At 42.8% G+C, this 13,709-nt stretch overlaps 1 protein-coding gene across 1 annotated transcript; it reads left to right on the forward strand.

The window, feature by feature from the left end:
- Nucleotides 1-328: 328 nt before the first annotated feature.
- NRBF2 (nuclear receptor binding factor 2) lies at nucleotides 329-9,598 on the forward strand. Its single transcript, XM_035138233.3, has 4 exons — nucleotides 329-468; nucleotides 7,072-7,156; nucleotides 7,781-7,821; nucleotides 8,115-9,598. Exons 1-4 carry the CDS (start codon nucleotides 421-423, stop codon nucleotides 8,817-8,819), a joined length of 879 nt encoding a protein of 292 aa, XP_034994124.3. The 5' UTR covers nucleotides 329-420; the 3' UTR covers nucleotides 8,820-9,598.
- The last annotated feature ends 4,111 nt before the right edge of the window (nucleotides 9,599-13,709 follow it).

Here is a 13,709-nt window from a genome sequence, read left to right on the forward strand (position 1 = left end):
GCCTGTGGAAACCGCTGGAGTGTTTTGAGGCGCTGCGGGGAAAGCGGAGGCGGGAGGTCACAGCACTGAGTCAGCAGCCCCAACCCTTGGCGGGCGGTTACCGCAGCCGACCGGCAGCGGTTAAAGGCCGGAGAGTCGCCTTTGTGAGGGAAAATCGTTGCCATTGGACGCCGGTTACCAAGGAGACGGCCGGTCTTCTCGCGGGGCGTCGCGACGTGAACTGGCGGCCGCGCGCGAGATCGGCAGTGGTGAAGGGGCCTCGCCTCCGCCTCGCCTGCTGGCGTGGTGCGCGCTGACGTCACTGCGGGCGCGCGGGGCGGAAGCGCCTAGGCGTCGCGGTGTTTACAAGCGGGCTGGTTGCTGTCGGGGCCGCGCTAAGGGCGCTCGGGCCGGAGCGGCGAAGAGGCCGCCTCAGCGCCCATGTGCCCTCAGCCGCCCATGGAGGTGATGGAGGGCCCGCTCAACCTGGTGAGTGGCGCCGAGCGGAGTGTGGGCGCGCTGGCGAGCTGACGTGGCCGCCGGATTCGCGCTTCCTTCTGGCGGGCCGGATGGGCAAAGGATAGATAACCGGGCCGTGGGGGGGGGGGCGGGGGAGAAGACAGTGTGTCCGACCCTTTATGGATGTCACCGTGTGGTAAAAGTAACCACTTTTACCCTGTAAGTTAGGCCGTTAATAACAACAACAGTAGTAGTAGTAGTAGTAGTAGTAGTAATAATAATAATAATAATAAATGCCAACACCTAATAATGATAATAACAATAACAACAACACCCCCCACCCCCATTACGGGGGTGGAAAGAGTCGAAGGAGGCGCATTTCTGGCCCTCTAATGAGTTTATGGACAAGCGAGAACTGACGCTGAGGACTTCCTGTTACGTGGTTCTGTCTATTAGCCGCTGAGTGCAGGGAATTACTCCCAAGAGGGTCTTCGCCTACTTCTGCCTTCCTACCGGTAATCATAGGCTCATTGGATTGTTGGAAGGCACCATGAAGGTCATCTTGTCCAGTGCCCCCGCAGTGCAGGAATCGTTCGCCTGACTTGGGACTGGAACCCACGACCCTGAGATTAAGATACTACTCGTCCGACGGGCGCAGCAGTAAAACTGCTAGCACATTTGCAAAGCTAAGCAGTGTCCAGTATGGCTTCGAATTGCATGGGGGGGGGGCACGGGTTGAGATTCTTGCATTGCAGGGTGTCAGGCTGGATGGCCCTTGGGGTCCCTTCCAACTCTACAGTTTTGTGATTCTATGACTGAGGTATCCCAGGTCAATGTTTGTATGAAACTTACATTCTTTCAAACAAGGAGTGGGGAACCTGTGGCCCACCATATGCTGTTAGATTGTATCTCCTCTCAGCCCCAGCCAGCAGGTCCAGTGGTAAGGGGTTAATGCAGTTGGAGTCCCACAGCATCTGGAGGGCCTCAGGTTCCCGCAGGTTGATTTGTAGGGAATCCAGGTTTCATGTACACACATTTTTGCAGTCAGTAGCTAATTTAGACATCATAGTTAAATAGATGTGTTCAGAAGTACTGAATACTAGATGCTGTGGACAAATAATGGGCAAGGGTTTGTGGGAACCATCTGCTATGTTAAAGGCACCTTTGCAATGCTGATCCAGTTGGGCTAGATTTTCCTAGAGGACTACTTCAAGAAGGATTTGCAATGGGCTAAACTTCCAACCCTTCCACCTCCTGAAGTTCCCTGCCATTGAGTTTGGCCGCCATAGACACCACTGCTACCACATCACAGTTGCTTTTTGGTTGGCAACTGCGATGAGGCAGTGCTTTCAGAGGCCAGGTTTGGTCCTGTATCTTACTATACACCATCTGTGGATGAATATCTGTGTACACAAATACTTAAATGATGCTTTTAAAATGCTCTACGTATACAGGTAACTCACAACTAATGGGAATTTAACTTGTTGTCATTCAGCTTTATATGCTTGGCAAATAAAAATAAAAATAATAGAAAGGGGACTGGGGAAAAAAACTTTAGAATTCCTACCTGCCGTTGAACCCATTGTGTTTCCATACACAATTTTGCTTTAGGCGCCATCTCCAGAAAGTAACCCCAGTGTAACCTGTGTAACCCCTGAGTCACCTGTGTTACCTTTGCAACAGCCCTGTCAAAAGAGATCAGTTTTGTTATCTGCTCGTTATAGAGGTGAAGAGATGCTCACCTTTGCCACTATTTATCAACCATCTTTTTGTGTGCTGGACACTGAATAGAAATAGAAAACACCACAGGGAACAGTTTGCTTTAATCCATTGAATTGAACTCTACTTCATGTTGTTGTTGTTTAGTCATTTAGTCGTGTCTGACTCTTCGTGACCCCATGGACCAGAGCACGCCAGGCACTCCTGTCTTCCACTGCCTCCCACAGTTTGGTCAGACTCATGTTGGCATGTACCACACAGCAAAATGTGTGGCATTTGTCTATACAGAAGTGTATCCTAATACCTTTCCTACATCTCTGTATGAAAAACAATTAGGTTCTCCCTTTGTTACATGGTTTGTATTTGGTTGGTTTAGGGAGGCTTTTAATGTTTAATAGATTACTGTATTGTATTTTTCTGTTGGAAGCCGCCCAGAGTGGCTGGGGAAACCCAGCCATATGGGCGGGGTATAAATAAATTATTATTATTATTATTATTGTTTATTATTTATTATTATTGATCAGCATTGCTGAAAAGGCAAAGTACTGTGTTTAGAAAATCTGTACCACATGCAGTTCAGAATTTGTATGATTCTTAAAGGTAAAGGGACCCCTGATAGTTAAGTCTAGTTGTGAATGGCTCTGGGGTTGCAGTGCTCATCTTGCTTTACAGGCCGAGGGAGCCGGCGTACAGCTTCTGGGTCATGTGGCCAGCATGACTAAGCTGCTTCTGGTGAACCAGAGTAGCGCACAGAAACGCTGTTTACCTTCCCGCCTGAGCGGTACCTATTTATCTACTTGCACTGGTGTGCTTTCGAACTGCTAGGTTGGCAGGAGCTGGGACTGACCAACAGGAGCTCACCCCGTTGCGGGGCCTCGAACTGCCGACCTTCCAATTGGCAAGTCCAAGTGGCACAGTGGTTTAAACCACAGTGTCACCTGCGTCCCAAGTGATTCTTATTGCACTGGTATAGTATAGTGGCTATAAGCTGAAAGTCCCCCATTCAAATCTTACAGAATCCACAAACCAATTCACTGGGCTTAAGCAGGCTGGTGAGTATTGTGGTTAAATAGATGAGTACAATCTTCACACATTACAGGTTACAGGTAGGTAGCCGTGTTGGTCTGGGTCGAAGTAAAATAAAAAAATTCCTTCAGTAGCACCTTAAAGACCAACTAAGTTTTTATTTTGGTATGAGCTTTCGTGTGCATGCACGATTTTTTTTTATTTTACTTCACACATTACAGTGTACATAGATATAAGTTTCTCCTACATTAGTATGAAAGTTGTGTGTAATGCAGCCCTCAGGATCAGTGCCTAGAGGAAATAAATAGAACCGACTGTTTAGGAGTAATAGATTACATCTGGATGCCCACTAGTACTGAGTAGTTTTATTGGGCTTACAACAAAATGTTGCTGGCTTGGAAGGGTTATTAAACTGTCAGCAAATTTGACAGCATGGCCAGGAATGCAAAACACATTTACTTTATATGTGAGCCTGCTGTGATAGATGGAGCCAGTTGCCATCTAGTGCTGATTTAAGTATGCTTGCTTCAGAAGCTTCACAAAATACTTGGGCTTCAGTCCAACTACAACTTTGGCTGTAGACCAGCAAAACCATATGCAATCTGCAGAGTTCAGTGTCTCTTTTTAGGTTTAAGAAGATGTGGACAAAAATAGGTGGTAGCTTGTCAAGGAAAAGTAGTAATAACATGGAGGGGCAATAGAATTGCTTCCCTCTATTCAGTTCCCTCTATTCTTTCCTTTGCTTTAGCATCATATCTAAAAAGCTTGTGAGATTAAAGAAGCATAAATATTTAGCCACAATTTGTATGAATAATCAGAATGGTGAGAGTCACAAAAGAACTACAAGACCACAAGTTACTTTTGAATCATGCAGAAAGAGGGCATCTATCTAAGGGCAAAGTCAAGAGGCAGGTTAAAGTGCAACCCATTGTCCAAATCATGAAGAGTTTGCTATCTAAACAGAATCAGGATGTGATGATGCAATGAGGGTAGCAACACATGATTCATGGAAAGAGGCATGCAATAACAAAGTTCCTTCAAAACAGAAAACAAGTTGGGCAAAAGCAAAGCGTATGTGGCTCAACTGAAGCTCAGGTGACTAAAGTGGCAAATGCAAAGTTTATTGTTTGCTTGGGCAGCTAGAGGGCCAATGGGGTAGGGCATAGTTTTAAGCCAGCCAGCCTCTTTCAGTTGGTATTATTATTATTATTATTATTATTATTATTATTATTATTATTACAGTGGTACCTCGGTTTATGAACACAATTGGTTCTGGAAGTCTGTTCATAAACTGAAGCGTTCATAAACTGAAGCGAACTTTCCCATTGAAAGTAATGGAAAGTGAATTAATCCGTTCCAGACGGTCCGCGGAGTAAGCGTTCATAAACTGAAGCAAACTTTCCCATTGAAAGTAATGGAAAGTGGATTAATTCGTTCCAGACAGGTCCACGGAGTACTTAAACTGAAGCGTTCATAAACTGAAGCATGGGTGTAATTGGTTCCGGAAGTCTGTTCATAAACTGAAGCGTTCATAAACTGAAGCAAACTTTCCCATTGAAAGTAATGGAAAATGAATTAATCCGTTCCAGATGGGTCCGTGGCGTTCATAAACCGAAAATTCATAAACCGAGGTGTTCATAAACCGAGGTTCCACTGTATTTGTATACTGCCCTTCATCCACAGATCTCAGGGTGGTTCATGGCATAGATTGGACCATCCCAAGACATAGGGTTTTGCAGGCATGTACACCCTCATATGTGCAGCCCAAATGTGGCACTATCTCATATTTTTGACGTGGTAAAATTACCATTCACGTTCTTTATTTCTGATGCCATTTGTAGAAGTGTTGAATAGGAAATCCTTCTACATGAGTGAATGGTTCCGACAGTCATGAGAGTACAAGGTACTTCAGTAACACTACTTCTTTGCAGAATGCAGTCTTGGCATGTGATGTGCTAGACTACGAACAGTCTAGCACATTTCAGGCAATCTTTGGAACACTGAGAGTCTTGGGGTTGTCCTGGATGGTTCTGGATTATTTTGGAAACACCATGCTCTTGAGGAGGAACAGTGGGCCTAGGAACAAGGCAACAAGGATTAGCCAGGGGGAACATGTGGCCTTACAGAGGTTGTTTGGCTCCCAAATCCCATCAGCCCCAGCCAGCAAGGCCAATGGGCCACTCTGAGTAAAACTTAGTTGCATCCCACCCAAAATAATTCTTCTGCTTAAATATGATTTAAGAATAGGCCAAGAACAGTAAATGCATATCTCACATATACTCAGTATATTCACAATCTAGGTGCAATCTGTTAACTAAAGGACATCCACGATCTCTTCCAGATCTATGTATTTTTGTCAGCAATAGCATGCTGCTACTAAACAGCATCCATTATCTCATATTCATTTTATCCCTGTTGTAAATCTGCTAGCTTGTATCTCCGCATCATCAAACCTTGCAGTCCTTGGCAGCATGATTTCAAAGGAAATCACCATCAATGTTTTCCTTGCAAAGTGTCAGTTAGTTTTCTTGCTACTCTCTTTTTTTAGTTCCGCTCATACCTGTTGCAGAGCAGCTGTCTCAGTGTGCTTTGACTGGGATGTCTACTTGGTTGTGAAGGAGAGCCAGGTACTTTATGCTGCTGGAATCTGCCAACATCAACTCCTGTGTTTGCTGCCAGAAATTCCCTAACACCGTATGTGGCAAGGAGAGGGACAGAACAGCTGCACAAACTGGATTCAGGGCCTGCCTCTAAAAAACAAATAAAAGTCCACCCGCAAAAAACTCACCTAAGAATAATATCTCCTGTTGCTGGAACTGGTCTGTGATCAAAATAATAAATTCAATTCAATATCTCCTGTTTCTCTTCTGACAAAGTAACATGCTGATTTTTTCTGTTTCCATAGCAGCCTGTCTTTCTTGAGACTCAATTGATTCCTCTAGCTACCATGACATTAGAATGTGCATCTCACAAAGGGTCTTAGCATTCACTCATCAACAAATACATTCACTTGTCTTGCACTTCTCTTTCCACAGAAAAAGAAAGGCTCAGGCTGTAGTAACACTGAAGTGTTTTGTAATTAAATCATGCCTGTGACTGAATATACACTTTTTTTGTAATTTTCAAGCAGAAATGTATGTTTAAATTGGCTGTATTTTCCCCTTATAACTGCACTATTTGATTGTTACTGGAGAAATAGCTGATGTGCTATTGGTCAGAGCTGCATTCCTCAGAGTTGCTCAGTATGCAGCCCTTCCACTGAACCTTAGTGCCTTTTTATTACCCTCTAGGCGATTATTAATTCTTAGCTTAGAAATGTGAAAGAGGAAGAATCAGATCAGGCATCCCCAAACTGCGGCGCTCCAGATGTTTTGGCCTACAACTCCCATGATCCCTAGCTAACAGGACCAGTGGTTGGGGAAGATGGGAATTGTAGTCCAAAACATCTGGAGGGCCGAAGTTTGGGGATGCCTGAATCAGATGAAGGAAGAGGAAGCTGCAGCTAATAATTCACTTCAGGGCTCAAACTGCATGTGGCAATCAGATGCAATACACACACCCTATGTCTAAATGAGGCCAGACTCATCATTTTCATTTGCTCACTGTGTAACATTTTTTAAAATACATGAACTGCAATCCAGTGTGTGTGTACATGAGCACTGTTGTTATGCATTCTGGTGTGAAAATACCTAAGGCTATCACAAAGGCAAACTTGACCTAAGCAATCAGCTTTATGATAACTCTGTACTAAGGTGCCAAGCTATCCTACACAGAACCTGAGGCAGCTGATGTTTCTGTTGCATTGCCTGCCTTTTGCATGTCCATTAAGAGATGCTTAAATAATAGTAAAAAAATCCAATAATTATAAAGTTTGTTTTTCTTTTGAAGGCTCATCAGCAGAGCAGGAAAGCTGACCGTTTGCTGACAGCAGGGAAGTACGAAGAAGCGATTTCTTGTCACAAAAAGGCAGCAGGTGCATATTTAACAAAAAGAGCATTGTGTGGCTTGTGTGAAAACACTGTCCTTCAAGTACGCCTGAGTAGCAGTCATCTATTCAGCGCCAAAGCAAGTGCAAATGTGTGTTAAGCCAGGAATGATTGTCCTGGCTGGGGCAGAAGTTTGTTGTCTTGGGTGTTGGTGTAAGCCTTATACAGAAGAAAAGTTAATTGCCTACATGTGCATGGGAAACTAAAATACATAAAGATCAAGGTGGTTGTAGAAAATCAGTAGTCAAGGACATAATGCAATTATCTCTCTTGAATATCCCATGTTAGAGCAGTGGAGCCTCTTACATGGTGGCTAAGTGACTGCCAAAACTGGGCATTGGCTGCCAAACTGCAGTTCAGTGTTAGATTTAAGAGGTCTGTTTGCAACTTCTCCAATCACTTGCTCCTTGACACAACCCCTTTAAAGTGTGTGTGGGGAGGCGGTTTGTCGATATTGTCTTCGTCAATACTGCAGTAGATTTACAGTCATAGGCACACTTAGTGGGATTGCAGTGTACATATCTGGATAATGTCTGTGAAGCCATCATTGTATCTAAACTCATGGTGACTTCTCTGTGACCTAAACATTTCTCATTTTGTGGTTTATTCAGCATATCTCTTGGAGGCCATGAAGCTGACACAATCGGATCAGGTGAGAATTACTAATATTCTGTTTAAAGTGTTAGGAAATGTTTGTAAAAATTAGTTAGCTATAATAGCTTCATTGGAGTTGATTGCACTGTGCATCTGCCTCCCAGGACCAGAATCTATGTAGTGCCGTAAATGATGCTTAATACTGTTTCTCTAATGAAGTAAATGCTTTAAAAACACTTTGCCACCATTGTATGATATTTGACCAACCTTATTTCTCTTGTTATATCCAAGGCTAATTAAGGGAGGCTCTAATGGTGAGAAACTAAGCCCTTGTTTTTGTCTTTTCCACAGGCCCAGTTATCATTGGAATTACAAAGGGAGAGCCACCTGAAACAGATTCTACTTATCCAAGAGCGATGGAAAAGAGCAAAAAGAGAAGAGAGGCTAAAGACACAGCAGGCTGTGGAGAAAGATAGTGCTTCATCGAAGCCATCAGCTGAGGAATTTGATGACCAAAATGCGGCAGCTCCCGCTAGCCTGAAGTACAGCCCTTCCCCAGAGAAGGATGCACAGGCAATCCACGGTGTCTTGGATAGGGACCCCGACACACTACTGTTCCTGTTTCAGAAAAGAAAGGAGCCACTGGAAGTGTGCGTTGGAAGCAAAACCCCAAAGGACGACAAGACAAAAATTGAGGAGCAGGCCACCAAAATAGCCGTTCTAGAACGGCACGTGGACTTTCTCTTAGCTGAAAACGAGAGATTGAAGCGAGAGAACAAGCAGCTACAAGCTGAGAGGGCCAGACTTCTGAAATCCCCCCTAGAAAAGGAGCTAGATGTCGATGCCGACTTCGTAGAGAAGTCAGAGCTGTGGGGTCTGCAGCAGCATTCAGAAACTGCTGCTGCGTCGGCCTCAGCTTGGCAGAAATTTACAACGAATGCTGGGAAGGGCAAGGACATTCCGATACCCAGCCTTCCGCCTCTGGACATTCCATCCCCCGAGCTCCCTCTGTTGGAGCTCTCGGAGGATATGCTGAAAGGACTGATGAACAGCTAAGTAGAGACCACAATGTATGTTCACCTGTAGCTCAGCAAAATCCAAAAAAGGGAAACTCACCAGTACAGTTGTGATTCACAGGTACAAAACACCAACTACAACCCTACTGAGGGAGAATATCTTAGTGACTTAGTGTCACACTGAAAAATATGCATGCTATTGGATCGGTTAAACAGGGCTGACTATTTACCATCGTTGGTAAAAGCTAAGCTCTCTCTTCCTCCCCACCTTCAAGCCAAATGACTGAGGGGAGACTTTCAAGCAACTTGATCCTGCAGGGGTCTTGGGTATGCGATATGTAACATGTCTCCTTAATGCCATAAAATAATGCAAAGCCTAAGTGGTGTGGGCCAGAGTGTGACCATTTTGGCAGTGAAAAAAAAGTTTCTATCATGCATTCAATTAATTTAATTATGCAAACCAGGTCAATAGATTGGATGTTGCTTCTGTTCCTCCACAGTATGGATCTCCGTGCCACACTCTGCACTCCTGACTTAAGAATGGTTTATCTGCCAATCAGGAGAGATGCTAAATTTACTACTACTACTTTTTTATTTTAAGGAACCAAATTTTAGTTCTATTGAAATTTGGAACCAAATTTTAGTTCTATTGAAATTTTGATTTGTTTACATAATCAGGGTGCTTAATAATGTGTGTGTTCTGTATATGAAACTAGTAGGCATCGTTTTAAACAAATACGAGGAAGAAGAATTATTGATGCATGAATGGAAGTAACGGCAGTTGCCAGAACTTGACTGAAAATAAAAAGTTTTGGGTCAGTTTTGAATCTTAGTTGTTTGTTGGAACACATAAAGCTGACGAATATTGAGTCAGATCACAGGTCCATCTTGCCAGAATCACCTCTGACTTGCAGTAAAATTCCAAGACCTTCCTTTAACAGCAATCTCTCAATCCCATGATTTGAATTCCTTTTAATCAGAGAGGCCAGGCATGGAACCTGTGGTGATGTATTTGCTCATTGCACTTTGATGTGCTTTCGAACTGCTAGGTTGGCAGGAATTTCTGCTAATAGTTGTTAAATCTTACATTACTGTTCTAATGCAGTCATTTAAACTAGTAGTAACAAATGCCTCCTGTTAGCTATGCTGCTGATGTGCAATAGTCAATTTTACTGGCTGTCTCCAAGAAAGGGGATTATGACAGGCTTTCTCGCCACACTTGAGCATTTTTTATTGATACTGCTTCCTTTGGTTACTACTTACAGCTGAATCTAAACACTTTCCTTTGGGTCACAGTTCAAGATGAATCTTGCCTCTTTCCTGTGTCATTTTAAAAAACCTATCTTTTAGCTCTTGTGGAATAGCTGTTTATTCAAAAATGAGAGGAAGCTGCACAAAAATTCTGGTCCTGCAAAACTATGTTACTTCCTAGTAGCTAGGAATAAGTACTGTATTTAGAAATTTTATACAAAGAGTGCCATCTCCTGGACAATGCTGTTTTCTTTACACAGTACTCCAGCGGTTCTGAACTTAAAATCACAAAGTTCAACATACCGCAGGCCCATAACATTACATCCTTTGGCTATACATCAAAATGTTATGTAATTTCACATAAAAAATGGTTTGCTATTATTTTGTAGGAATATTAGTATTCTATGGGCATTAAATCCCCAGTGTGCAGTGTAGTATGTGCAATATGGAAACCCAATCCATGATGCTACAATCATAATTCCATCACTGCCCTATGGATAATGAATAGCTCAGTCAGTAGAGCATGAGAGTCTTAATCTCATGGTTGTGGGTTCAAGGCCCATATTGGGCACAAGATTCCTGTATTATAGGGGATTGGACTAGATGACTCTCGTGGTCCCTTCCAACTTTATGATATAATAGCAACCTGTGACAGTTGAGTGCCTATCAGTTTGTAACCTTAACAGGGCTAATGAAAAATAATGTATTGGCTTTTATAGACAGGTTTTCCAGTGGTTGCAGAAGTCTGTGAACAAGCGGAAAACAAAACCCAGGACTGACAGAATGTTGAGAGCATAAAGATAAGAAAATGAGCGGGGATGGGGATTCAGTGGCCCTCCAGATGATGTTGGACTACAACACCCATCATCCCTGGGTCTTGGGCCTTCTTGGGTAGGACTGATAGAATCCTACTACATGGAGAGAGCCACAGGGTCCCTATCCCTGTGCAAGAGTAACTCATCTCAAGAGAGAACTTCCATATTCCTGTTGAAGGGTAAATACTGGAACATCCATCACTACAGCTACATTTTTTTCTTAAGGATGTGTGTGTGTGTGTCAGTGAAGGACACACCTGGTTACAGCTATACAAACACCAGGTTTTTTGGGGGGGGGCTGATGGGTGGCTCTCGCTTCTACGTATCAATAGCAACTTGGAATTAATGGAAACACCTAGTTTGGTGCAAGATTGCATATGGTGAAAGGCGGTCTGCACCTTTACTAATACTCAATTCAGTGAGTTCCCCTCCCCCTTCTACCTTGGGGAACCCCTGCACATCTGCTAGGCTTAGGGTATTCTCTCTGTTGCAAATTCAGGGTTCATAATAGGTCCAAGCTCAGTTCATAAAGCCAGACCTCTTGCCTTTCAGTATCAACCGAAAGTGCTTTCTAATACTACAGATGCACAGAAGACTGAAAGTTTCATAATAGTTTTTTTCATGGAAGTTTTCTGCTATCACTAATCTGTCAAACCTTTGGTAAGTGCCTAAGGGTACCAACACTGACTCCTGGAACAATTTTAAAAAGTGCTGTAGTTTCTTTTTTTAAACGAAAGAAAACAAAAGATAAATCAAATACATTATTTGCCCTAGCTCTTTCAACAAATTAAATACATACATACCAAACAAAACTTCATTTGAACGTTAAGGGAAGTAGGAGTGAGATATGGCTACATACATTATTTCATAGTTGTTTCTCAAATATATTGTACATCAGTTTTAGTTAAAAAGTGCTAAGCACAAGAATAAAGGGGATGAAATGTGTATTCAGTGTTACAGTCCATGGCAGACTGGACACAAATAGTCACAACAGCTGTTAATCTATAAAATACTATAGCCAAGTTCTAAAAAGGCAAAAACCCTCAGGAACAATATTATTTTTACCATTTCCCTAAAAATTAGAGAGCTGGCTAGGTGAAAATTTAAATGCATGGTCTCTGGGACCAGGGCTGGGAGTTGGTTCAAGGTTTTAGAAAATAATCTTATTTAAGCAATTTTGCTGCTTCTGAGTTGCAGATCTAGATGGAAATCTTTTGATGGCAATGAGGACACTGCTGTGCTGGACGCACTACAGATTGAACCTGGAAGTTGTATTTGATTTTAAAGATCTCTGCACCCATCAAATTTAAATGGGGGGACCAGACATTCATTTATGCTCAGCCTGTTTGCTCACCACAGCAACCACTTCTTGTACCTAGACCACAGAAATGGCGTCTATGAGTATAGCAGACACATACTTTGCCAAAATATGAGTCATGCTAAACAAGCAAGCAGAGAACAAAATTGGTGGCACCTGTACTTCATCACAAAATAACAAATACATAGTCCTGGGAAGAAATTTGGTGTTAAATCGTAACAACTGCAACAATCCATGTAATTTTAATGTTACTTTCAACAGATAAAAGGATTGGGAGACACACAGTTGAGAGAGAAGCAGCTTTGCTTTAAAAAAAAGTGGGAGAAGAGTGCTGAAGGCGAAAAGGTTTACTAAGTTCACCTATTTGCCGCTACACCTGTCTTATCCCAGCTGTAAAGAAAAGGCACGGCACTGAACAGGCGTATGTACCTCTTACACATGAAAGTCACCAGAAGCAACTGTCATAGTCCACTACTGATCACTCCAGCATGAGCTGCATTTTTCAGGTGTATACAATAACCATCTGGTCTGAAGGAAAGGAGAAGAGCACAGCACAATTTATGAAATGCAGGTGAGGGCCAAGAATTCATGGAATTCCTATTTATAGATGACCATCAGCATGTAGAGTTTAAGGACTTACTAATCTTTCTCATGTCTTCAGCTAGAAATCTATTAACACAATATTGGGAAACAGTCACTAACTTAGCTCTAGCAGAGAAATTAATGAAGCATCCCAGAGCACTAAGAAACACAAAGTGCAAAGACGATTTTGAAACGGTTTATTCAGTACACTGGAAAGGACAATGTTGTTTCTTCAGCACCAGCTACCCACAGCTCACTGTTACAACGGAGTCAATTCTAAACTCTTATACAAACCTGTTTAATATTTGACAGTATCGCTAACATTGCACATGCATGTAAAATTTCTTGGTGGGATGCAGGCCAAGAAGTGACTTCCTTTCAGGCATGAGCAGAACCTGGGCACTTTTAAATCAACAGCAGAGTGATACACAGATTAACCAATACTTTATATCAGGCATGGGCTGACTTCAGGTCATTGGATCTACATTTGTTTTCTACTAGAAACAAAGGAACACCAACTGGAGCCTGGCATAAAATATGGCATGTGAGCTGAACCAGTTACCTGAGAAGTGGAAATCTGCAGCTGAGTTACTACCGTGTTTCTCATATTATAAGACATGTCTTATATTTATTTTTTCCTCAAAAAAACACACTATGGCTTATTTTCAAGGGATGTCTTATTTTTTTCCTCCTCCTCCTGCCGCAGCCGGCATTGCTGCTGCGCCTATCACTATGTCTTATTTTCGGGGTATGGCTTATATTCCTTGAATGCTTAAAAATCCTGCTATGGCTTATTTTATGGGTATGTCTTAAAATATGAGAAACAGGGTACGGATCAGAGAGTGTTGTTAAACTCCTAGGAGTTTAACCATTGATGCCTCGCTGGCTGGGTCTGTTGGGAGCTGGGAGTCTATCAAATGGAGCTTCACAGGTCAGCCATCCCTGCTTTACATGGCAACAGTCC

This window comes from Zootoca vivipara, chromosome 5 (assembly GCF_965207765.1).
Source record: "Zootoca vivipara chromosome 5, rZooViv2.hap1.1, whole genome shotgun sequence".
In the NCBI taxonomy this organism is placed as follows: domain Eukaryota; kingdom Metazoa; phylum Chordata; class Lepidosauria; order Squamata; family Lacertidae; genus Zootoca; species Zootoca vivipara.

What these genes read in the sequence shown, in the direction of transcription:
- NRBF2 (XM_035138233.3), top strand. Translation starts at nt 421, where the DNA reads ATGTGCCCTCAGCCGCCCATGGAGGTGATGGAGGGCCCGCTCAACCTG. An exon ending in TGGAGGGCCCGCTCAACCTG is followed by an intron (nt 469 to 7,071) that starts GTGAGTGGCGCC and finishes TTTCTTTTGAAG; the next exon opens with GCTCATCAGCAGAGCAGGAA. An exon ending in TTGTCACAAAAAGGCAGCAG is followed by an intron (nt 7,157 to 7,780) that starts GTGCATATTTAA and finishes TGGTTTATTCAG; the next exon opens with CATATCTCTTGGAGGCCATG.